Raw genomic sequence first — 27,033 nt, 5'->3', positions numbered from 1 at the left:
TTTAGCGGGCTGTTCGAACTGGCCAAACTAGAGATCTCCTATGCGACAAACTACGTGTCGATTTAAGTGCACTTATGAAGGACTGCAATGTTATTAACCCGATGTTTAGTCTCTTTATAGTTAATACGTGGAAAGGCACACGATGTGCTGCCATTACGGCTCGATCTAATGGCCATGACTTCATATAATATACGGTGCGTTAGCAAGGCAACAGGACGGCGTGAGCCACGTGATGCAGTACTTCCTCACTTTAAAATCCTATTTTCAATATCTTTTCAACATCTTTTCAATATTGCTGCGTCCACTATCTTCGTGGAAAGGATATACCGAAAGTTTACCATAATGAAATAAAATACTTAATTTTGGTTTGAGTAATGATTCTACTAAAGGCGTCAGTGTGAACCACACTCACAGCTGTTTACTCTAATACTCGCCATAAAGAATCTCTCTTACATATCTTTTTTTCTATCACAAACCACACACAAACAAAATTAGCGGCTTTAAGCGCAAATCTGGTGTATCTTTTCATATGGGCAAAACATTGCCATCGTTTGAAGGCAACAGTTAATTATTATCCGAGCCACCATACCTTCAATATTTCTTCTGCATTAAATGAAAAGAAATGCTTGATATAATGCTTATAAATCACAAATATTTCTTCATGCCAAGACTGGGCAGCGGACAAGAGAGGGATACTAATTAGGTGCTTCAGTTAAAATTATTCATATTTACATTGCGGCCTCAGCGTTTACGAAAGCGCACCACAAGACTATCGCGAACGGTCCCAACACGTTTGAAGCCACCTGCAAGTAAGTGCGGGACTTGGGAAGACTTATTCGATGATTATGGTAAATCTTGTTTATGTTGTATAACCCGTGAGCCTAGAGAGATAAGGGCATTGGGGAACCAGACATCGAAGGAGCGATTTATGATCACTAATTTGAGAGAGGGAGTCGCATAAAAATGGGTACCTTTATATATACACGGCTCCATTTCAAAACTAGGGCAGAACGCGAGATAGTCCAGGTGGCGCTGAACTCATGCGAACGTGCAGAAATGTACGCAGCGCGCAGAGTGAATGCACGAACCTTATATACCTCATCGGTCAGTCGACTTTCACAGTCCTTGAGGGAAAACACGCCGACGACATTAAAGGTAAAAAAGTTATCATCATCAACGACTCATATCCCAGTAAGCAAGAAAGATGGATGACTAAGCGAATTAAGATGGATGACTAAGCAAATTAAGTTAATGACTCAGGCGAGTTAAAGGCAGCAAAATTAACATTGATGAGCAGGCGTTTTAAGGGGATGACTAAGCAACCTAGACTAATCGAATTAAGAGGATGAGCAAGCGAATTAAGGGGCATGTGTATGTCATGTGTCCGCGTTTAATGGATCGTCACTTGGTCTTTCGCCTTCAGCTGTCTTAAGGATAATAGACAGTGCAAATTTTTAAGCATGAGATGCTGTCAGCTCCCGTCGTCGACGACCTTCAAGCGACGTTGTCCCCAAAGCAACATAAGTTATCCAGGCACTCAAACGGGATCATCCGGGCAATTATTCGAAACGTTAGGAATACGCGGTCTTTGGCCCCTAACCCTTTATACAGGACCACATTACATACGCTAGTTACTGCCCGAATAAGATACTAAATTATTGCCTCTAAGTTCTTCCTAATATTTGTTCACAATATCGCTCAAGTTGTAACTTCTAGTACGCTGAAGTTTTATTTCTAATTTCCAATAGCGGCGTTCAAAAGGCAGGTACATGTCACTATACGCTTCCTTGTCATCGTTTGGTACTGAGTGGTGAACGCCAGCGGTCCGTCAGTTCCGCGGCGCAGGTTTTGCGTCACCTCCAGAGATGGCGCCACGCTGTGTGGTGCCGGCGCTTCTACCCGCCGCGGTGGCTTAGCGGTTGTGGTGCTTCGCTACTAAGCACGAGGTCGCCGGATCGAATCCCGGCCACAGTGACCACATTTAAATGGAGTCGAAATGGAAAACCGCTGGTGTTCCGTGCATTAGGAGCACGTGAAAGATGCGCTGTTGGTCAAAATTAATCCGGAGTCCGCCACTACGGCGTGTCTCATATTGAAATCGTGGTTTTGACACATAAAACCTTAGAATTCAATTGAATCTCCGTCCAGATGGGCAATGCGCTTGGTCCTCATGGCGGCTTTCGCTGCGTGTCATGCGGCGTTCAGCCGATTTTCTTCTAGCTGGGCAGCGTCCATATGGACCAGTACACCGTGTGGGTGGTGGGGTGGGGCGTTGCGAACATGCGCTACATTCATTTAAGATTGGGGCTAATATATTCTCCAACCTATACGCTTTGCGGGTTGCCGTTTCTTGCTTACATGCACTCTCGATTACGGGAGGGACAGCAATGTTTTTGAATGTTCTTGTAGGTTGCACCCGCAAAACACATGTGTATGTTTGTACAGAACTATTTCTTGCAGTGATCCTTTATATATTGCGCTTTACGTTTTGTGCATATGGTCTGTGGTGTATGCTCGGCTGTACACCACCGAAACATTTGGCAGATTTAGGGCGGCCCCATTTCGCACCTGGATCATTTACGTTTTCGCTCTTCTCTGCGGTGTACATATCAATGTATAGCTGAAAACGAATGATACGTTCGGGGGCAATGACCCTTTCTAGCAGCATAATTTCTGAGTTTATTTTTCTGTGCCTCCGACAGTACGTCAGTGAGGCACCATAGAGGAATCGAACAGAAATTAAAATTGAATATCAATAATTATCGTTTTTGTCTCCCGCACGTTCACTGCATGCTTCCGCGTTTGCAAAGACTAAATGAACATGGGGCCAAACATTGATGCTGTGAAAGGATATTGCATGCGAAGACAAAAACACGCAGATCTAACGCAATGGTGGCCTCACATTTTTTTTCTCTATAGCTCATTCGCAAAGGCAAATGTAAAATAGCCGCCACTGTGACAAACAGAAAAACTCATAGTACCCTACGTGCTTAAGTGTTATTGGAAAAAATATCACGAAAGTTTTATGTTCCATTTTACTTTAAACAAAGTAAAGCGAGTCAGTGATATCTAACTATCGCCGGAGCGAAATTTCTTAAGAAATCGCTGCAACCAAAAGGGAATCGGGTTAACAGTACCGAACCCGCCTACTGAGATCGGTCCTTCGGGACCCAGTGCGGCAACACAAACCATCTCGGAGACGCCGATGGGAGTCCCGGGAAGAGTTTTCTCTTCTCTGTATGGAGATCGAGTCCCTGGAATGGATTCACCCCGAGATAGGGACGGTGGCTCCCTAGAGCAGTGCGGCTCTTGCTCTGTCCGGTGCACTCCTGTCGGCCCTTGAAAATCCGAGTGAGGGAGTGTGATTTTCGTGCCGGAACGGACCCACATCCGCAGCAGGTCTCCAAGGTGAACAGCCTCTAGTCGATAGCCCAATGTAGGTAAGGGAAGTCGGCAAAACGGATCCGTAACCTTGCGAAAAGGATTGGCTCTGAGGGCTGAGCCGGTCGGGCTGGGGTCCAGAAACAGGAGTGGCACTGAGCCACCACATTTGTAACAAATGCAAGTTTTTGCTAGTACGTGGATTTATTACTCTGCGCGGCATCCCGTCTGCATGCTGTTTTAAATGCGTACTGCTTCTTTGCTGAGACGTCTTCTGTTTTGTCTTATGGTCTGTGTTTTTCCCTTAGGCTTTGTTCAAGTGTATTTTATTGACAGTAACCTCGACAACTATCGCTGAGAGTGTTCAACCCCGCACACAGGCGTCTGGCATTAGGCGGCCCGGCTATTCTTTTGTATATATGTTTATTGGAGTAGAGGTATTATTATTATTATTATTATTATTATTATTATTATTATTATTATTATTATTATTAAATGTAGCGAATCTTTTTTGAGCTAGTGACGTCGCGGTAGTAGATCATATCACTTATAGGGCTACATCGCCTGTAGCTGTTAGCTCCCTGCGCCACGCAGAGGAAGGCGATGTGTGACGCCATGCGTTTAGAGCGGAAGAACGTTGATCCAAGCCGAGTGCACACAGAACTTAACACGAATGAACACATTTAAGGCTTCACACAGGTTTTGTCAGAATGGCGCACACATTCTGGGGGAGTGGCCACGAATGGGCACACAGACAGTGACACGCATCCAGTTTAACGCACCCAGATGACCGGTGGCGAAGTTGTCCGAGCACAGGCCTAGTGGCACATACCCAGCGAACCAAGCTTTACAATAGATCAAAGAGAAGCCAGCAGCAAGCTGTCTAATCCTGCACATGTCTGCCGTAGACCATGTCTGCTCGGTGAGACAGCGTCCAGCAGGTACTCAGTGGTCCATGTTGTCTATGTATATATACATCCATCAATATATCTGGCAAGAAAATGATGACAGACGCCAAACTCCGGGGAAGAGGCCCAAATTAAGCTTGACTTTAAAAGAAAAGTCAGAAGCCTGCGCGCCACACCAAGCATAGTCACAGCTTAAGCTGGAGGAGCGGCTCCATGGCAGATCCATTTTCGGCAGCACGCACCGGAGGCTTTCGCGGCGAAGTATGAGGGTCTTCGCGGCGAAGTCTCCTTGCGTCGTTTTCTCAAGAACAACCTGAACTGTACGCCCGACGTCGACGGCGAGCTGGGGCTAGCTCTGCTTTCTGCAAAACGGGCTGCTGAGCCCGAAGTTGCCTGTTTGCAACCGCGTGCATAGCTTCACGATACGCCTCTTCAGCAGCGGTTTGTATCTTGCGACGAGGCGCCACAGAGTGTACCGAAGAGTAAACAGAGGTGTTGAGACTACGCGGTGGCCATGTAACATTCCTTGACACGATGAGCAAAACTTTTCTTCAAGGCAAGAAGACAAGTCCACTTGTCGAAACGTTGGCTCCTGCATTCACCTTGTTCACGTTTTGCTCATCGTCTTGGATTTCCACCTCCCGCATTCCCCGTCTTTTCTCTGGATACCCACCGTGGTTGCTCAGTGGCTATGGTGTTAGGCTGCTGAGCACGAGGTCGCGGGATCGAATCCCGGCCACGGCGGCCGCATTTCGATGGGGGCGAAATGCGAAAACACCCGTGTACTTAGATTTAGGTGCACGTTAAAGAACCCCAGGTGGTCTAAATTTCCGGAGTCCTCCACTACGGCGTGCCTCATAATCAAAAAGTGGTTTTGGCACGTAAAACCCCATAATTAAATTATTAATTTTCTCTGGATTCCTTGACACGTGGCACGGCACGACGCACCTGCTAGATGGCGTGACACCTCGTTTAATGCAATGCAACTGCAACGCAATGTTTGCACGTGTCGTCGCTGCGCGGCGCGCAAATCGTATCGCACGGCAAGTGGCACGATATGACGCTGCTGCTGCTGATGATTTATTGGCGCGCCCTTTCACATGGAGCGGTGAGAAACAGTTACCTAGCGTGCTTGATTTAATTAGGTATACTTTACGTGTTTTTCGTTTTTTTGTTTTTGTTGTATTCATTGCCTTAATCTTCTTTTTCTTTTTCCTCACGCCTACTCTACGTGCCTCGCACCACTACCTACGCAATTGCTACATTGCGTGCCATCTGCTGTAATAATATGCAACTGCAATGCAAATGACGCTCGTATAGACGACACGCGACGCGCTTCTCACATCGCGTGACTCCTCGCGCGCTGGGACGCGTGTGTAGGGCATGTTTCCGCAGCAGATAGTAAGCGCTGGCGTGGCGCAGTGGTACAGTAGCTGACTCTCGCATTGCGTGCCCGGATTAAATCTCGGCGGTAACTGGGAATTTATTTTTCTCATTCGGGGTGATAACTGCGACAGAAACCGGTGGCGGACAAAATCGCCAACCGAGACGGCAATTGGGATGAGTCCATAACAGCTTACGCTGTAAAAAAAATTGAGCAAAGAAATCCCACCGAGTTGTGTATTATTTCGAGTGCAGCTTATATAAGATAAAAACACACAAGAATGAAGAGAGACACATCGCTGAGCTTAACGGTTGTGAGCTGCAGCTTAAGCTGTCTCCGTTATGACCAGCCCACCAGTTCATGATAAGCTGAACGTGTTTACGCTAAAGGAAATCGCTTTGGCAGGCTGGCGTCTACATTTGATCATAAGATTGCCGCAGTAGGTTTATAGCTTAGGTAGGTTCCCGTGAACCCACTACACAGGAACGAAAACACCAGCAGATACTTCCCAGAAAGCAGTGGTCAAATATGGCTTCCCTGCAGCAATACCTTATGTGCGGTGAAGCCCATATTGGCAATTAGATGTGCTTCACAAATGCTCAACCAGTATTGAACAATTTATCTGAGCCAACTAGCCTCCCTCGCACTGACAGGATTGTGAAGCTCATCAATGTTGAGCCAAAAACTGACTGTAGCGTAGACTTTTGTAGAAAGGCTACTAGACGGAACCCTTGCCCTGAGATCGCGCAGCTTTTGAAGCTTGAGCAGATCTAGCACCTTCATGTGTATGGATTCCACATTTTTGTGGCGTTATTTATTACGCCTCATCTTTACTAATTTTTCAGAAATCATGCTCATCGAAACGCGTGATGGCAATAAGATGTCGCGCACCTCCATAATCACAGCAAAATTGATTAATTGAAAACGCTATATTTTGTGCCAAATGAGCGATTTGCAAGGCGACCAAGCCGTCTGAAGCCAGAAGGACGGCGTTTAGGCAAGTTCATGCGCTCTCTATGTCATTCTTCTACTGGCCGAACCACGTTATTTGCTGCTCCCGTAGACGCTAGCGCCTTCTAGCAATTTTTCTAGAAACCCCTAAGGTCTATGGGATGTCTGATGGTGGTTAGAGAAGTCGGAAGGCCGTACTGCGACAGCAGGGCCTGTAGCTTTGACAGATTGATATTGCGAAGAGGTCACTGATTCTTTTACAACTTACCTAATGAAATACTAAGAAGAGAGAGAGAGAGAGAGAGAGATAGACACGGCTTTAATGATATCCCGAAGACGATGGCCAGGCTGATCATGTAACATGCTACTCCAGGCGCTGGATCATAATTATCATATAGAAGGGTAATCAAATAAACACACAAGCAGCCCATACCGCCACTAATAGGAAACACTAAGTCACCTTATACGGTCAATATATTCTTTCAAAACTCTACTTTTAATAAAAACTAGAATAAAAAAATTTCAATTTTGTTGTATTAAATGGGCGAATAATGGTTCACTATAAATTAAGGAAACGAACGTGAAGCTTCCGTTTCTGAATTTCACGCTTCAAATTTGGAGCCGATGCATGAGTGTGGAAGTCACGAATTTCAAAGGATTTTTTTTACTTTCGAAATGGATTTGCGCTACAAGACGCCAAAAAAAAAAAAAAGGGGGGGGGGGGTACACGACACATGAAGCACTTCCTGAGTCCGGTACGCCTTTATTTTTCCGCGTCTTGTCGTGGAAAACCATTTCGAAATGCATAACCAACACGCCCAAATCACCACTTTGCCTTGGATTCTTTGTTTTACTCCGACCTGGCATCGTTGCAACAAAATTTCTCTAAAGTGACTAGAATGACTCTCTGTTTGCTTTAGAGTTTAATGCAGTGCTTCTTTACGAAACGCCATTTAAGGAAAACCCAATACACGCCGTAACAGTCTAATGCGTTACGTCAAACTGGTGCTGCCTTAGGGGCCACCGCCACTTCCGGGGCTTTTGTTCTTGCGTTTTGTCCCGGTTTATTAAGCCTTCTCGGTTGTAAACGTGTCTGCTCTTGCTATCGGAGAAGTTTTTATTTACTAACACAGCTGAACTTAATCTTCAACTTCAGCGTCTCTTTAAACGCACCGTTAGCTTTACTTAGGTTTCACTGATAAGAGCTGGCACGCGTTCCGGCTTACCGCGAGTATGCAGGATGATCGTGTGAGTTGCGCTCGGAAAGAGGACGAGGTCACGTGCATTGTTGGTCAAGGATGATGGAGCGCTTTGCCCTTGCTTTAAGGGGCTGCAGATGTGGTTACGCTGCCTTTTTCCCACGGAGCGATAGTTGAAGCCCTAATTACCCGACCACGTTTCTTTACACTTTGATTCCGTGGCTCCTGCTTGGCTTCTATATCTGTAGCTTTTAGTCATTGAGAATGGCCTCGCGAAGGGGGCTGGCTGAAGATTTGAAGAGAGAGGCGTGGGTTGGTGTTTGCATCTTAGAAGAAACCTTTTTATAAAAACGAGAGAGAGAGAGAGAGAGAGAGAGAGAGGGAGGTAGAGAGGGAGAGGGAGGCTCTATAAAGAATCCTGAAGAGGCTCGTGTGCTGTTCCAGATGGGGCACGACAAATAACGAAACTATATATACAGTGCACGTCACCGATACGGTACGTACAGCACCTACGACATCACAGCCTTCAACATAGTGAAGTGTCTCATTGAGACGAGTGTCTCTGAGGAAAGCTAGAGGTGGCTTCGTTGCACGAGTGTCGCAGGCTGCGTTAGTCCATGAGCCTAGCACGTGCCGTAGCCGAAGGGACGGCAGACTTTCATCTCAAGAACTCGTATCTAAGCACGAGGTAACGGAGAACTCGTATTGATTAGCAAACACTGCACACATTTTGTTGAATTATATTGCTTCGAAATGTAAAATTAGCAATCTAATCACTTGAAGTAGCACAACTTTTATTTTCACCATCAATAACTTTACAAAGGAATGCTCAAAATTGCGAAAAAATCAAGAATACTGAGGCATGAAGTTTGCAATTCTGTAACTCATCAAAATAAAAGAACATATTCGGCAAACCGCGCTTGATGATACTTCTAAAGCGAAAAAAATTTGTGTATATATGCACCACTTTGAAAAATATAAATAATATGTAATTTGGACTGTTGCGGAACTTTCGTAGATAGTGCAACAATTTCATGTAAACATTAAACTCATAGATGACATCTGTTCGCTTCAGATATTTGAACAGATGCAGTTCACGCAGTTCGATATCGCTGTTCAGTGCCAAGTAACAATTAAGTAAATCCGTGCTTCAGGTTCTCTCGAAACTTACCAATTTTAGCCAATTTATGTCACTGAATTGAGGAACTAAACCAAAATTGTGTTCTACTCAATGCAACATTTTTCATCCAAATCAGGTAAGGGTTTGTGTGATGACAGTATTTACGCCTGCCGTATCTATTTCAACATATATAAATTGGAGTTCGCCTAGGTGTAAAGCTGCCTCTCAGGCAACAAATTTCGCGAGAAGCAATGGAAGTACGCTGACAACGTTTCAATGCACGTAGCAAAACGTGGTGCGCGCTTTCTTAAAGCTGTGTGCAAATAAATATCTGTGTCATTAGGTGGCGCAACCTACTCCTCTTGAATGGCTTGACAGTTGTGTTCTAAACAATACATATGATACAAGCAGTGATTAGAAAAAAAAAACATATTTCAGTAGAATCCATATCACGATGATTGTTTACATTATAGCCAACAGCACTGAAACCAACGCAGCGATGCACCGTACTGCCGCGCCAGAGAGACGCGTTATGCATGTAGGCGTGTATGCGGCGCCACCTAGTGGCGCCGCCGTGAAGCACACACGTGGCGCACGTGTGGTTTTTCTTCAAGCCCAAATGTGAGGCAATGTTGCACAGCGGGTTGAGATTCCGCGCTGCACAGAACAAATTCTGGTCGAAGAGCGGCACATACCCAGAGGCACATACCCGGTAATCCAAGTTGGGCCGACGGTTGGTTTCGAATCCTGTACACCCAGTGCACCAGCCTGATGTTCTACCAATGAGATCACGGTGTACCGAGTAATCCAAGTAGTGGGTGGTGGGGGCATGGTTACATAGAAAGGCAGATAGACCTCTGAAAGTGTGTAAGTTCCTAAGGAATGCTAGTTTCATCAAGTTAGAGTGGGTTCAGTTCTAAAGTGTAATTACAAAATAAATGTGCAGTGTTGCACTGCGTTGCAACAGAACACGGTTATAAGTTCTCTGATGATTTTGGACTCTACGATCCTTCCTAATGTTGTTGGTCTATTATTTGCAGAGCATGTAGAGTCTTCCAACCGTGTGTATATTATATTTATTTACAGCGCAAAGGAAATTTACCTGCGTCTTCGTTAGCACAGTTTTTTGTAATGTGCTTTGAAATTCGCAGCACTCTGCCGACAAGTGTATTCGTTAGAAAGCCAACGGGTATAGAAGACGATCTTGTTGAAATTCAGAGAAACACATAGGCTTGAGCAGACGACGTAATGCGATGAGTAGATAACCAGCTACATATTATAGTAACATGATGGGCATCAGAGGGAAGGGAAAGACGCTCTAGAGCGGGCATACAGTCCGCAGTTCGTTACACACATAAGATACTCGCAAAAATGTTCCAGTTACTAAGTGGAATCCGTTTTAAACGAGATTAAATTTGTAAGAGTAGGTGACAGTACGAGGAGATTACCAAATTGGCAGGGATAGGATAAAGTTGCTAGAACACAAGAAAAGGAGCACTCGGAGATCACCGAGTCTGCTACTGCTGCTGCTGCTGCTGTTGCTGATGACGATGATGATCATGACTATGATGATAATGATGGCGATGGCAACGGAGGCGATGACCGCCCTGCGGCCTGTACTAAAGTCCACGTGACGCGTGCAGGTCAAATCGGCGGAGAATGGCAGCCTGGAAGTGCCCACCAACCCGCAAGGAATCTCGCTCTTCCTCGCCACGGTATTCGTGGTCGGTGGTGTCGCGGGCATCGGCATCCTGGCCCTGCCCTACTCCATCGTGGAAACCGGTGAGTGGAACGCGAGTGGACCGCATTGTCGGTCAAGATGTTTTAGACCAATGCTAACAGTGTGACTCACTCCGTCCATTGGTACCCAGTTGCGCACCTTGCTCTTAATGCTTTGCAAAGTTAACTCGGAAGCGATTACGCTATCTATTCGCCCCGGAAAAAAAGTCGGATTCGCGCGGAACAGTGTGGAGGTTTGTTCAAGCGCGTGATTCGCGTTAGCATTTGTGAGAGCTCCCATCGACTTGATCTAGAACGTTGCGTCGTGACAGATGACAATAAACACAAGTGACGTGCATTTCAAGTGCCGCGAGTCGATGTTGAAATTCAGGATGCCGCACCAAACGTCAACGCACCAACCCGCGTGGGCAGCAAATACTTAGGTGAGAGGTGCTTGGTCTCACAAGGTTTCTCTGCGAATGGTGAGCCGTGGGCGTCGCCGTGCGATAGGGTGAAGTTTCTTGTGGGGCTGGATGCGGTCGTGTTACCGGCTGGAATGACGACAACTTTTGCAGGCGTAGGTCCGCCTACAGCAAGCCCGCGCTTCTGCTCCTCCTCCTTCTTCTCCTTCCTCAAATCAGAAGCAAATGATGACTAGAGCATCTAAACGCGTTACTTGAACAAAACATTGTTTTGTTTTGACGTGCGTGACATACTGGTTGGTAATGTGAACCGACTTCAAGCGCAGTTATGCCCCCAAAGTGGTCTTGCGGTCTTAGTAGGGTGAGAGAATGAAGATCAAGCAAGTACGTTCAATAATTTTTGAAAGCTGGTGATGGAACCAGCATGAGCTAGCGTGTGCTGCGGAAATCCGCGAGGTGGGGAGAATTTCATGAAATGGGAGGTAAGCTGTCGGCCACCCGAAGGGACCGCACAAAGTGGACAGACGATGAAACCGCAAAGACCATAGGGACAATAACAGCTTCTAACCTGACAAAGCATAAACACCGTTCCACATCAAGGAAAAAATTGAAACAACTTGTTCATGGGCCTTTTTGGCCATAGAAATTACAATCGTAAAAAAGCGAGACCTACATTTGAATTAAAGCTTAATTAGTAAGCTAAAGTATTAATAAATAACTTGTTTTCTGAACAGTCCACAACCGGAACTTGGCTGCAGCGTATCAGAAACGCTACAATGGCCTTTTGCTTAAGTCGTCCATGCTGAGATCAGGAATTTTGGAGTATTACACTCAGCGCATCAGGAAGGATAGGCTGGGTTTCTGCGTGCTGAAATGAAATGAGAATATTTTAGTAATATAGATTACGTTGGACCCAATTATGAAATTGGTTGAAAGCAATAAGATAAAAGGGGTTAACAAGCGGTCGTCACGGTTAATTTCTTGCCTTACCTTTTTCGGTAACTGTGCCTGGTAGCGACAAGCGAGTGCTTACATCTGGGCCCCATAAATATCAGGCCTCGTTAATGAAGTCACGGATGCTCGATTATGCGTAAAATTACCGTTTCGTAGATTATTATGGCTCGAACGGCTAACAAGCCCAAAAAAGCGCCCATGTTTCTCGAAGAAATTTCCAAGCGAATCATTGGAAACATCAAGCGCTGATCAGGTTATAGCAAAATGAAACGTGCCACTTTGAAAAGAACGTTTTCGCGTTCAGAACCGCGACGTGCGCCAGTTCAGCACATTTTATGTTGGATGCAGCAGGCAGGCGCGCAAATTAAAATTGATTTATCGATTCATTCCGAATCCGCGACAAGAAAGGTACGAGACAAAAGGGGATGACAAAAGGACGGTGCTTTCGATGGTAAAGAGAGGGTGTGATCCAACTTGAAGCGCGCACGCAATGAGTGAGTGGGCACAGTACGTGAACCGTCAGTGCTATATGAAAAATGAACGCTGAGTTTCAAAGATGGGGGAAAAAGGAAAAGAAAAGAGAAATATATTTTCACTGGTGTGGAATAAAAGCAGCCATTTAATATGCCCGAGCAGGGATTGTTGCATGGCACTACGATGTGCAAACTAAACGCACTGATATTCTACGCAGCAGTAGGATTTTGCTATTCGTATTTGAATCTTCCAACTTCATCATTTCTGTGAACGAATGCTTGTACACGTGTCTTTGTATTATCATGATTCCGCTTCAGAACGCCTTCCCCCTTTGTCAAATAATTAAATAAGTAATAAAAATCTTTTTTTTTACTGGTACACCCCATTGATGACGCATGAATCACGGTGCATTTCTTGCTGGGATTTTTCAGGCTCTTCCAGTTAAAGCAACAGTTTTGCCATTGTTATTCTCACTGCTGAAGTGATTTATTTCCTTTGGAGCTTTTATATTGTCGTTACATGTGGGTATGTATCATGAGAGCATCATTATAAATCATCACAAACTGTTATATGTGCCTTCCTTGCTGCAAGCGCTGATATTAGTAGTACGCGTTCATCAATCAATCAATCAATCAATCAATCAATCAATCAATCAATCAATCAATCAATCAATCAATCAATCAATCAATCAAACTTTGTAGGTCGTCTTTTTCACTGCCGCAGACTAATGCTAATGTCCTGCAGGCTGGTTCGGGCTGTTCCTCCTCGTTGCCTCAGCACTGGCGTTTGGTAACAGCTGCTGAATCAATCAATCAATCAATCAATCAATCAATCAATCAATCAATCAATCAATCAATCAATCAATCAATCAATCAATCAATCAATCAATCAATCAATCAAACTTTGTAGGTCGTCTTTTTCACTACCGCAGACTAATGCTATGTCCTGCAGGCTGGTTCGGGCTGTTCCTCATCGTTGCCTCAGCACTGGCGTCCGGTTACAGCGGCTGAATCAATCAATCAATCAATCAATCAATCAATCAACCAATCAATCAATCAATCAATCAATCAATCAATCAATCAATCAATCAATCAATCAAACTTTGTAGGTCGTCTTTTTCACTACCGCAGACTAATGCTAATGTCCTGCAGGCTGGTTCGGGCTGTTCCTCATCGTTGCCTCAGCACTGGCGTCCGGTTACAGCGGCTGAATCAATCAATCAATCAATCAATCAATCAATCAATCAATCAATCAATCAATCAATCAATCAATCAATCAATCAATCAATCAATCAATCAATCAAACTTTGTAGGTCGTCTTTTTCACTACCGCAGACTAATGCTAATGTCCTGCAGGCTGGTTCGGGCTGTTCCTCATCGTTGCCTCAGCACTGGCGTCCGGTTACAGCGGCTGGAAGCTGGGCGCCTGCTGGACCATCCTGGAGGAGCGTTGGGCCGAGTACAGGGGCCACGTGCGGGATCCATACCCTTCCATCGCGTTCAGGGCGTACGGCAAGTGGGCCAGGTACGTAGCGGCTCTGAAGCGGCCGGTCTTAGGATTTGAAGTCTTTGTCGAAATTAATCGGGACGATTTGCTTGAGGGAATCGGCTGGCCCAGACCAGCTGTGCTGCTTCTGGTTGCGTGCTTCGGTGACGCGGAACTGCAGCGTCTTGGGAAAGTGCGTGCGCAGTGGACCAGGTATCGCAGATTATACTTGTGTTGCGCAGCCCTTGTCAAGGGCGACTTTAGGTATGGCCATCCGGTGGGCATTCTGGATGCTGGTGCTAAGCACATGCTTTCTGCTGAATGAATGCTACTTCTTCATTATTCGACTACAGTTCCGCATGTGAGGTTTCTGTCCTAAGGAGAATAATTACTAAGGGAATTACTGTTACATCGTTATTTTTTCTTAAAACGACAACTGCGGCTCGTCGAGCAATGTCGACCTCGTCTAGTAATACAGCAATGTGACTGAAATCCACCATTTACCATACCTGATATTTAGTTATTGTGGTTCACTAAAAGGTCACATGGTGTGTTCACGTGAAACGTACCTCACTCTCTCTTTCTCTCCGTGAGTTCGTGCGTGGGTATTTAGTTACAGAGAGGTGACCGTCGCGTCTCACCAATCACACCCAATTGTTTCTAGCTGAGAAAGTTATGGTCAAATAAATACATATTAGCCTGAATCAAATGCAAGACACACTGAAGAACACAGGACAGACGCTATCACTTGTGATCAATTACATCCACTGCGCCTAAACACTCTAAACACTGCTCCAAAGCTCGGTAATTAACACCGCATTACACAGTCGTAGCTTTCCATTTCGTGTGTATATATATATATATATATATATATATATATATATATCTATATATATATATATATATATATATATATATATATATATAAATTTGCGAGGACAAAGTGATCAGAGGGTCCCATTTTTCGCAAGTTACAACCATAAATAGCCAACATACAAAGACAACACGAACAAATGCAAGAGCAGCTGCGTTTCGCAGGAACAGGAAGTCGTGTCACGTGTGCTGTCATTACTGCCTGTTGTACAGGTGCATTTGGAAATGACGAATATAGAGAGAAATAACCTGGTTTTCATGGCACGATACATATGGGACCCAGACAGGAAACTATAGGGGCCTATGTATATCGCGTGGGGGCGGAAGCCATTCACGAGGCTTCGCAAGTTGGGCGGCACATTCGTAATCGCAGAATTACCAGCCTCTTTGATGCGCTGACATGCTGCGGAAAGTTCGTAAAGTCAAAGTGAATCCCCGATTGTCTTCGTGTCATTAGTGATGCTAGTTACCAGGTTATGTTGAAGGTAAGGAATGAGTCCACGGGCCTTCGGCTGATCATTTGTGAATGTATGGCCGCTACACGATAGTTACGTTTGAAAAAAAATATGGTCGTTAACGTCCAATCGCTACTTATGGCCTATGAGAGGCGCCACACTGATGAGCTTCACGTTAATATCGAAAGCCTAGGGTTCTTTAACGTGCACATATATTTCAGTACCGTAAACCAGTGTGCTTGCACTCCACCACAAAGGAAATCCATCCTTTACGACAGGAAGTCAAACCTGCGAACTCGAATTCAGCAGGCAAACATTACAGCTGGGGAGTCATCGAGGCTCATAGGCCAATGTTCCTAAGCCCTCTATTAAAAGAATTGTCTGCGGCAGATAGCCCAACTCTAACCTTTGATCTAAATACTCGATGAGACGGCCATTAGTTCTACAAAAATCAAAAGGCTTAATTGAATAGCTGCGTTACGGTACATACTGCAATATACGAATCGTAGCTAGTGAGTATACAAGGCACATCGACTTAGAAGAGATTCTGAGGACGGCTCCGGTTTCTAGAAATGCGGCACCAAAGTTGCGGTAAATAGGCACTATTGTTCGACTTACTTTTACAGCGAAGCGGTATATATGACTAGGGTACCGTAGAATTTTCGTCTCCGCGCACGAGAACTCTCATCATCAAGGACTCACGCCCGCGTAAGCACTAATACCGCCGTAAGCAAGCAAAACATTCAATGGTTCACATCCTCGTAGGCTACAAGCACTGAGCAAAGCGAAGCGAACAGTGCTCACATTCTTTGGAGTCACGCGCACAACATACACGACACCATGACGAAAGGTGTCATCGGCTGCCTCAGAGAAACCTAGCTGGGTGTAGTGCTGAGTTGCGATGGGGAGGCCAGGCGTGGTTGGGACTCGACAAGAGCGGCTCGCTTACGAAACGCAAGGGCACGAACACCACCGAAGGACGTGTCAGAGAGGCCGACCGTATAAACGGCAGGCCAGACGAGACGAAGAGTGTCACGATTTCGAGAATGCGGCGAAGAGACGCAAAAGCCTCTTCGATGTCGAAATGCGATGTCGAAATGCGATGTCGAAATGCGATGTCGAAATGCAGTGTCGAAATACGATGTCGAAAGATTCGTGGTTACTCAGTTTGCCTGGGTTAGTTGCGATGGCACTACCTCTCTGGTTGTTGTCGGTGATTTTCGATGTGGATGTGTCGGCGCCGACAAGGGAGCGGATTACACGTTTCGTGTCGGAGACGTTTCGCTTGCGATGCCGCGCCGATCCGGCCCAACCGAGCACCCTGCTGCGTACGTGCGTCGATTTGTCATTATCAAAGAACGTGCATGCAGTTGTGAGCATGCCGATCAGTGTGTATCATAGCGACGACAAAGCCATTGCGACCATCGTTACTAAGTGACAATGTGTGACGCAATAAAGTCCTTGCCACAAGTTTTTTTGCCACGATGTTTACAGCTCCGCTGTTCATCCATCTTCGCGTGGCGGAACCGCCTTTGAGTTTTTAAAAGGAGAGCATTGTTTTATGCACTGGAACACAAAAGTAATTGGAATGCCAACGCATTTCGCTGGACACTTTGAAAATTAATATCTCTGAAGTGGCGTAATCCGGAGAACTCGCTCTTAGTTAATGCGCCTTTCGAGTCCACCGGCTACAATTTATAAATTGAAATATGCGCCATAAAGCAATTAAATAAGAAGATAATTAGTCTACTTATTCCAATTATTCAATTAGGCATTTTGATTTCTCGTAGAACTAGTAGGCTGCCTCATCCGCTAAGTTATTTCGAGGCATGAAATTATTGAATTTTCGGAAATTTGCCGCAATTAGAAATGCCTCCATGAATTATGAATTTTGTCGTTCCACTTTACATCTGTGAAGAACAGGAATCAAACATTTTATTTCATTTGTTTCTACTTAAAGGGCCTAGGGAATTTCCTACGGGGAGGCTTGAACACATATTTTCTTTGATTTTAAGATCGTCTTTGCTAAAGGCAAAGGCGCACAGGTCACCAACACCTCTAAGAGGAAGCTCTAGCTCAGAGACTCATATCTAAATACACGGGAAAGGAGAAATCGCTCTTCTGGGGCAACCACTACACAAAATTTGGTAAGAGTTGTTGTACTTAAAGGAGAGAAAAAGTTAAAATCTAGTGGCTGCTGGCAGCGTATCTTTTAAAACAATATATGTTTGAAAGTCGTCAATTCTCGGAAAATTAAAGTATCAGGCTTACAATTCTGCAACTTAGCATTGGAAAAAAATACCACAATTCTGTAGATTACATCTGATAGTACATTTAAAGCGAACAAAATTGATGTACTATACACCGCTCGGCGGTATATGGTTCTTGTGTGAGTATGGCTGTTGCAAAACTATTGTGAACATTGTAATAAATTCACGCAAGCTGTAAGTCTATGGATCAAATTTGTCTGTTTTATAAGCTTTAACAAATACAGTTTACAGAATAGCAATAGCTGTTTTTCATACAGAGGGATAATTTTATAAACTTACTTATTCCATTCTTTTAAGCTTACAATTTAAAGAAAAACATTGTAAAAGCATTCTGTGCATCAATCCCAATTGCTCTTCCAGCAGTCACTGGACTTTAATTTTAAAGGAAAAGTTAAACAAATTTTATTAAAATCCTCCCAGGGGCTTTCTCAGAAAAGCTTTTCCACGTTTCACATATATTTGAATCGGAGTTGGGCCCGAGCTAAAGCTGCTTCTTAAGCACAGCCTCTCTGCTGGCTGGGGGCCCAAACGTGCCTCTTGGACCGGGCGGAGAGAGTTGCCAGGATCGCTGATGCCCTGGAATAGGGACCCCCACAACCGCTTCCCTCCCACCCTACCTTTTTCCTCCCCATTCCCCTCTTCCCCCTCAATAATTAATGAAGTTTTTCCTCATCCTCCAATGCTCGCAGGTTGTTCACGTCCACCGTGCAAATCATGGGCCTTTTCGGCTACGGCTCGGTGTTCATCCTGCTCTCAGCCGAGCTCGTCATGGACGTCATGAGGCAGTTTTTCGGTGACAAGGTCACGCTCACCTTCTGCTACTGGCTCATCATCATCTCTGCCGCCATGGGCGTTCTAATGCTGCTGGGAACGCCCAAGGACTTCGGGTGAGCCGCGTCATTCGTCGTGCGGAACCTTTGTACGCGTGACATCAGCACTAAGCCACCGCCGAGCGTTTAAAGCTCCACACAATGAAAGAGAGACATCAAGTTAAGCTACGTTAGTGAATTATACTTCTGAAACTAGCGCTGCTACGAATATGGCTACTACTTGGTTGTAGTATAGGGTAAATAGTAAACCATATTTGTTTTGGAACACATTGCTTAGCACAGTGTGAGTGTGTTGTTTTAAATTTTGTGTTTTAAACAGTGAGCCTAATTATTGGCCTTTTTGAGTACTCTCTTTCCCTTTTTTTTTTCTGAAACAGCACGCCTAACCATGTACATTTGTCAATGCTTTTTTGTCCATGTCTAATGTTTTAAAACAGCAAGTTTTAAAATCTACAACGTCAGGCCGGTCGTTGCTTTAGGTGTTCTGCTGCAAAACAGCGCGTTTGATGATCTTGAAGTGCTCAGACGCTCTAGCAGAAAAGTCGGTTTTGCAACGTGTGGAGACTTGGCAGACCAGAGAAAGCGCGGAAAATGAAAGACGGCTTGTGACGTCACCTGAAGGTTTGCATGCTAGCTACCCGTGAAGGCATAGATTCGACAATGTCTTCACTATGTAAATCTGTATAGCGCATCAATAGGCAATGTTTTCATTGCATTCTCGAGGAGGGAACAGCTCACCGTAGCAAATTTCGATAGCCGCTACCCTGCACAAAAAGCGAGTAATATACAACGAAGACAATTTGAAATCCGTGTCGTCGCACTGATGGGCTTGCGCATCAGTTTTTGCATGAAATTCAGTAATGGGACCTTCGTCCTTCATTTGTTCCACTAGTAAGTGGCCCAATTATGCAAAGTAAAAAAATGGTCCCTGTGAAAAATTTTGTTGATATAAGCTGATTTTACTTGGCTCTTAGTAGTCCTATCCGCCAAAGTGGCGTATAGTGGTTATGGCGTTGTGCTGTTAAGCCCGAGGGCACGGGATCGAATCCCGGTCGTGGCGGCCGCATTTCAATTGGGACGAAATGAAAAAAAAAGCCAGTGTGATATGCATAAGGTCCACCTTAACGAACCTCAGGTGGTCAACATTATTACGGAGTGCCCCACTACGGTGTGCTTCAGAATAAAGTCACGGCTGTGACACGTAAAACCACATAATTTAATGTTTTGCTTCTGTTTACTTTAATGACGAAGCCATGCTTGCGGATAAACTCTCAATGTTGGTCCATCGAAACAGAGAAATGCTATAGTTAGACAACCATAAAGCGATTTGAATGAAACGTGCCTCATTTCGATATAAATGGTCCCCAGGTCAAATTTCGATGAAGTCATGCGGGTTTTTTACCTGCGATATCGTGCTTTACATGCAGTGTGCATTGGTTCATGAAGCCTCTTGTTTGAAGCCTATAGTGTGCCATAGCTGCCCCCGAGTTTTGGAATCAGCGCCATGGGCGTACAAACAATTCGAAACTAACGAATAATGAATCGTACAGTGCCCTATTTGATTCTCTCTTCGAATAGAATAGTCCATATTCCTAAATAGGAATATTTTTCAAATATTAACCTTCGATGATGGCAAAAGAGCAACTGCGGGCAAAAAGAAAAAAGAAGAATTCGAGCATAGGCAGGATAAATTTCATCTCCGCGGGGATAGTACGGGATACTATATGAGCGCTTGCATAGTGGAGCAGACGACGTCGCTCAGGCATCCAGACGTCACCAGCTATGCAGCGATCCTTCACACTCTCCGAAGAGTACTGGGTATGCGAACAAACTTATTATATGTTCTTGGTGCTCAATTGGTGCTTTTACAAAACAACGCTGCTTAACATGAAATATATTGACGGAAACTTGCTAACGCTATGAATACTTGTACTTGAACATCGTTCTGTATCAGTAGTGAAACGGTTGTTGATTATTCGAAAACTATTTCACATTTGATTTAATTGCTTTCTGGAAGGACCTCATTAGTACTTGATCTCGTCTCAAGTACCATTCGCGTACCCCTAGATATCACGCAGAGCTTCACTTGGCTTAGCCAGGTATAATTACCTGTTACGCTGATCCACGCAATCTTGTCTCGTATTCGTGTGTCATCTATGATAGGTATAAAATAGGTAACATAAAGGCGATAAGGATGAAAGGTGTGTGCACCGAAATCTCAGAAACAGCAGCCTGAATTTGTCGGCTGCATGCTACAGACGCCGCCACAAACCCGCGTGGCAGCAGACTTCGAGACTGTAGTGAAACGATTATGATCTGCGCCTTGGTAATTGCCCCTTGCTAGTACCGCTTCGACTACCATATACCGTAGGGCAATACCATTCATCGGATGAAAAAGTAGCTGCGCTTTTCGTTCAGGCGTGTTCCGCTGCAAGTACATTGTTAACAGAGATTGAGGAGAGGCTGCGTCTTGCTATTGGAAAGTACGTCAACGTGCATCTGCAGTGGGGATTAATGATCAGGGGCTCGCGCAGTTGGCATAAAAAGTCTAGTCACCCCGAAGGGCTGATCTGAGAATGTGCAGAATCTCCCCGCAGTTTGTGGCTGTAACCAGTGGAAACCTGAAACGGTGTGGTTCGCACGCGCTAACACAGGTTGGAAATCCGAATACCAGGCTGTGTGTCCAGACTGCGGAAGTATCCAGCTTTTCCTATAGCGCTTTGTTAACTTTCGACGCCTACTTTACGCCAGCGGCACCGTATGCAAAGACACTTCCCGATGTTATATTCGGTTGTTTGAGCCGCGGTTTTGGGTGAAGAGCTCTTAGCATTTTCTTTTTCTGGTGTTTATCTCCGGTCATACGGACGACAACCGCATGGAGGACAACCGCCGAGCAAACCGGGGGTTGGCGGCCATGATAGAAAGCCTGCGCTCTGGATGCAAATGTGCCTTCTGCAACCGCGGTGCGCAGGTTCGCCGCTTTCGGCGCCATGGGCGCGACGGCGGCGGCCTTCTTGATCATCGTGGGCGTCTGCTGCGCCTGGATGCACGACGGGCGGGCGGCGTTCCCCCGGGAGTCGCCGCACGTGGGCTTCGCGGCCTTCTTCCGGGGCTTCGGCACCATCATGTTCTCGTACGGTGGCGCCGCCATGTTCCCCACCATCCAGAACGACATGAGGGACCGGAGCCGGTTCCCCATGGCCGTGGCGTACGCCACCATTGGTGAGTGCACGGCTCGGAAGCGGGAGGGCACGGGCCGGCAAGATCTTACTTGACGTTAAACAGGAATGAAATCGGACGGGACACATAATGCGCTCAGCAAATGACCAGTGCCCCTAATCATCATCATCATCATCATCGGCGGCGGCGGCGGCAGCAGCAGCAGCGCAGCAGCCTGGCTACGCTCACTGCAAGGCAAAGGCCTCTCCCATACTTCTCCAACTACCCCGGTCATGTGCTAATTGTGGCCGTGTTGTCCCTTGTCAATTGCGGAATTGGTGCCAAGACAAGGGAAGCGCATTCGAGGAGAGCAGGGAACTCGGATGTTGTGTTGAAGATAGTAAACTTGCAGGCAATAGTATCGAGTCAGCGGACGCCAGCAGACAGGGTTAATCGGAGACCGCTGGGATGGACCCTCTTCGGTTATCGGACGACCTACGCGTTTGCGACAACTTGAACGCAAGCGACACTGCTTTGCAGTCGGCCTTTAATGAGCGCTTTTTCCTTGCCAGCTCTCGTGGGCCTGTACGTGGTCATGGCCACCTTGGGTTACCTGACCTTCGGCAACGAAGTCGGGGCCAACATCCTGCTCTCCATCGGTGACGGCGGTGTCAGCATCGCCGTCCAGCTGCTCTTCATCGTGCATCTGGTCACCGCCTTCCTCATCGTCATCAACCCCATGTGCCAGGAGGTCGAAGGGCACCTCGGCATCCCTGCAGGTTTGTGCCTTTAATGTACTATACGCGTTGTTTCAACGAACACTTTCATTTTTTTAAATGTTGCCTGTGGCAGATAGGGGAATTCTAGTACATGAGGTGGTCTATTCGAAGCGGCGGACGCTAGTCGCAGAAAAAGTTGAAATGCGAAATCGACTAATTAATAAAAATTCACTAATTGACTTTTTAGCTGTTTAGCTTATGGCCCATGTTGCAATTTACACATCTAGCCGTGGAGTTGGCAAGGCGGATCCACTTGGAACGAATTCTCAGGACGACACCAGTTTCGAGATACTAATTCCCGAGCTTTGCGGAGAAATGAATTGGCGTTCTAGTTGATTTGTTAACAAAACGTCGTTTTAGGCATTGAAACACGCTTAAGTCATACGACTTAAGCGGGTGGTACGGTTTAATTGCTCCCGCATAGTGTGTGGTCCAGGCTGTCTCACGAGGTAAACACATACGTCGCCGAATCGCCATGCTCAGGCAGCACTTCGCATAGTTTTCGCACAGCGCAGGATGATAGTATCTTGACATACCGCTGACCGGCAACAGATTGCCATGGAGCGAGCGAAGTGGTTTGCCCACCAGCTCTTTGCATACGTCTCGCTCTTTGCTTTGCGCAGGACCCGTGACGTCAGGCTTAAGAAAATTAAGACGTTTACAGTGAGTGATTTTACAAGTTGTAAAATGAACGAAAATTTCCAGAATACATGAATACGTAGCCCTTATTTCTGCCAGGAAGTTAAAGCAGGCCAAACCAAGTTTCACGCTGAAGCACTGACGCGACAGTATCTACTAATAACGCCATTAGAAATTGGTATAAACCGTTAGGAAGGACTAGAAAACAATAGACAATCATAGTCACTCCCACATCCACGCGAGAACAGAGCATAGAGGAAAAAAAAGAAGTGCGTCGCTTTGCTAATATTTTGCCAGCTTGTTCAAACCATCGCCTCATGGCAGAATTCTTACACATAATCACGTAAATGTCTTATCGTCATGAATACTCTCTCTTCACCTTGCTTTTACAGAGTTCACGTGGAAAAGGGTGGCCATGCGATCGGCCATCATGCTGGCGCTGCTGTTCACCACAGAGACAGTGCCGCATTTCGGCAAAGTGCTGCCACTCGTGGGCTCCTTCATGGTCGGCCTGACCACCTTCATCCTGCCCTGCCTCTTTTACTACAAGCTATGCTCCCAGACGGCGCCCGAGTGGAAAGAGAGGTGGGCATACTGACCTTGTTTCACTCTCTTAGATTGAATTGATTGGTGGGGTTTGACATCCCGAAGCACTGCATGGGCTTTACACGCCGTTATGTGTTGGACTACGAATCATCTCAGATAACTTGGCATTCTTTAAAGTTCGCAAAAAACCGCGATACTCAAGGGTTATTTTGCATTCATTCCTCAACAAAATGCGGTGGCGTGTCCTCGAGCTGCGCAGCACCATGATAAGGCGGTGTCTTAATTATTGCGGGCTCCAGCGACAGTTGGCTGTGAGGCAGAGAAACGGATGTCTAAGGCTATGCTTTTGCAGTGTGTTTACGCCGGAAGTGATTGCGAAGCCGGAAACACGACACACCGGCCACGTTCCAGACATCAGCTATTGCCTCTGGGCCACCGCGGTGGATAGAATCCTGGGTTGATTATCAAGAACTACGGGGCCTGTTCCAGAGCTGGAGTAGTGACGGTTTTAACGTTATAACACTTTGGCTGGTCTGCATGCTGTGCAGTATGAGCAATAGGAATCCTCTCGACTATTCTGACGGGAGGAACAGGCTGACCCTAATTTGACTACCGTTTCCTGAACCCTAATGGCGTATGTAGACTCTTTAGATGGAGCAACCCTTAGAGTAATAGAGATGGAGGAACGCTTTGAAAATATAAAAGGGAACTTCGGAAGTAAAAAAAAAAAATTGTGCGCTGAACAGGCACCACAAAGGATAAGATCGACAGCAACAGGATTACTGCATGTTTAATTCTGAAACTGACCAACTCGCCTAACGCGACGTCGTTTCGAAAGGAAACACTCAGCTTTCTTTCAAGAGGTCTTAGTGGCTAAACCCAAGGGGCCCGCACTAACGTGTTCGGTGAGACTAAATTTTGAACATAAAAGCTTCTTTTTACCTATTACAGTGTCATATTCAGATACCAAGTTAATAAGTAATCGTTGTTTAGAAACGAAATCAGTATTCCTTCTAATATTGCGAACCGTTACTCCACTTAGCCTGTGAATGAACGAAGTGAACCTACTCCATCGCTGAGATGGAGGACTTTCTGTAAAGGGGAGTAAAATAAGATACAGTTACTCTCCATAAAAGAATCACCGATGCTACCTTTGTTGTCAGAGTGCCGCGAAAGGCTTGTTAGCATAAGCTCCACCATGATCCAGAGAAGCACACTCAAAACGTAGAACTCTCGAAAAAATGAGATTGAAGACAAGCAGTTAATTCTTAATGAACAGTCACCACTACTCCTGTGCTCGGAGGGTGGTGTAGGTTTGGCATTATTCGCCTTGCTAGGCTTGAGAGCCCCACACTCATAACTGGTAAAAGAGGAAAGGTATACAAAGGACAAACTAATAGTTTCTCAAATCGAATCACCAGTACTCCTTCTGCATTTATAATGCGGCGGAAGTTTGTCAGCATTCGCCTTCCCAGGTTTCAGAAACGCGCACACTATGGAAAGGAGAACTCTCAAGAAAACGCGAACACTCACTATATAAAAAAAAATAAAGGCACAAGACATCTCACTATGACTGTCAATGTTAATGCGAATAACATTGAAGCAGCGCCATGCGACGCTGTCATTCGCCGAACGCAAGTCACATGCAACTCTAAATTGCTGCAATCGTTGGCTAGAGTGCACGGGATCACGCGGAATAGCAGTAGCGATGGTGCATACAAGGGGCACCCGAGACTGGGGTGACCCGACAAGCCAGCGAGTGACGCATTCTCCTGTGAAGGTGCACCCCTGCCGTACGGAAATTAGGAGTGGTCGACAGGCAGAAGTGTCCAAACTGAATTGTTGTAACACAGCCGTAAAGTGCATGACTGCTGGGTGCTCGTCCGCTGCTTCCGCATGACGCTGACGTGCACACGTTCCCGAATTCAATCCAACTGATCGCCACGAGCTTCCGCCGTCTTCGCCTCAGGGACCCGCGAGCGGCTTCGAAGTGTTGCTTCGCCGCACGGCCGCAGGAATTCTTCTAATTCTTGAACGCTAAAGACTTTCGGGTGATGCAAGGCACACGAAACGGCACGGAGCGATGCTGCTTGCGGCCGTGAAGTGTCCTTTCCGTTCGAGTTCGCGCTGCTTCTTGCCGCGTCTTTCTCCGGTGTCAGACGAGGCTCAGTGTTGCTTTTTCTTTTCTTTTTTCAAACTCCCAACCTTCCCTTGGGTCACAGGGAAAGAACGCTGTCGGTTCGGAGACAAGCAAACCACCCGGTTTACGTGACCCCGTTAAGCTGTTCGTGTAAAGACAGACGGAGCGTAACCCCCCCCCCCCTTGCTTCCCTCTCCCCGCCGCCAGCGTGTCGCGCGAGAAGGACCGTTCGTAGCGTGTAAGTGGTGGATCATGTTACAGCGGGGCTGAGGAGTGGCCTCCCTCCTGCCAAAACACGCCGTCCCAGCCGTTCTTGTCCGGGAACATGGTTAGAGACACACACATCGGAAAGCGCGTGATGTATCCTAAGAATGATATTCGCCTTAAAAGAGTGACCGGTAACAGAGGCAGTACTGGTAAGACAGCGGTAGCGATGATTACCTTTAAGGGAGTAACTGTTCTGAATGCGTGAGCATTAGGAATGTTAAAGTGAGAAAAAGTATATATATATATATATATATATATATATATATATATATATATATATATATATATATATATATATATATATATATAGTGCTGCTGACAGTTGTCTGTTCCCGACCAACGTCAGTACCACTTAACTCCTCGAAGCGATCGGAAGTGTGTCGAGTGAGATCCTGAATAGCACTTTGAACTATGGGGAATGCGGGTTAAGAAGTCATGAATCCTGGATAAGAGGTGCGAGTTAATGCTAACGCACTTTTCTCACATTTACCCCCAAATGACCACTGCATTTTTCACTCCTCTGCATTTGAGAGTTTGAGAATACAGTGTAGTGGAAATTTCTCGGCATTCCCTCGGAAAAGGAGAAGTCTAGAAAAAAAGGGCGTTTAATGAGCTGCGCTCCCTCCCTCGAGAGGAGTGACAAGTACTCCTCTTCTGAGGGTGCATGTGGAGGAGGTTTCTCCAGCTTGCGACCCGCCAAGCTTTGGAGACTCGCATGCTGTTATGCGATGACCAGCAATGCGTGCAACCAATCAAATTATTAATACAAACTTTGCTTTTCAGGACCATACCCACGTGGGAGAAAGTGGTGATACTGATCACGCTCGTCGCCGGTTTAATCGGAACCATCGCGGGCACAGGAGCTTCCATAGAGGACCTCGTCAAGCCCGGCTCTTTCGCCCTGCCTTGCTTCATCGACCCGAACGTGAAGCCGTGACAACCAACGACGACATGCAGAGAGCACGGCGCGACCAACGTCTGGGACAGCATTTTCCCTCATTGGGAGCAAACAACGCTGTTGCGGCCCCTGCGAAAGAAAGACCTGCCCGAGGAAACGCAAGATTCGAGTGTGACTGGT

General features: G+C 46.0%; 1 protein-coding gene across 4 annotated transcripts in view; it reads left to right on the top strand.

Moving 5' to 3' along the window:
• The window catches only part of LOC142563939 (uncharacterized), a 112,725-nt gene extending 85,692 nt beyond the window's left edge, over positions 1-27,033 (top strand). For all 4 annotated transcript variants that reach the window (XM_075674682.1, XM_075674683.1, XM_075674680.1 and 1 more), the window contains 7 exons: positions 10,587-10,725; positions 13,868-14,036; positions 18,285-18,482; positions 21,397-21,647; positions 22,157-22,363; positions 23,395-23,587; positions 26,739-27,033. In XM_075674682.1, coding sequence (XP_075530797.1) covers positions 10,587-10,725; positions 13,868-14,036; positions 18,285-18,482; positions 21,397-21,647; positions 22,157-22,363; positions 23,395-23,587; positions 26,739-26,892 — 1,311 coding nt within the window. In that variant the 3' untranslated portion in view covers positions 26,893-27,033. The remainder of the gene's footprint in view (positions 1-10,586; positions 10,726-13,867; positions 14,037-18,284; positions 18,483-21,396; positions 21,648-22,156; positions 22,364-23,394; positions 23,588-26,738) is intronic.

This window comes from Dermacentor variabilis, chromosome 11 (assembly GCF_050947875.1).
Source record: "Dermacentor variabilis isolate Ectoservices chromosome 11, ASM5094787v1, whole genome shotgun sequence".
NCBI classification, from domain to species: Eukaryota; Metazoa; Arthropoda; class Arachnida; order Ixodida; family Ixodidae; genus Dermacentor; species Dermacentor variabilis.
Note: the sequence above shows the minus strand (reverse complement) of the source record. Positions and strands in the feature narration are given on the sequence as shown.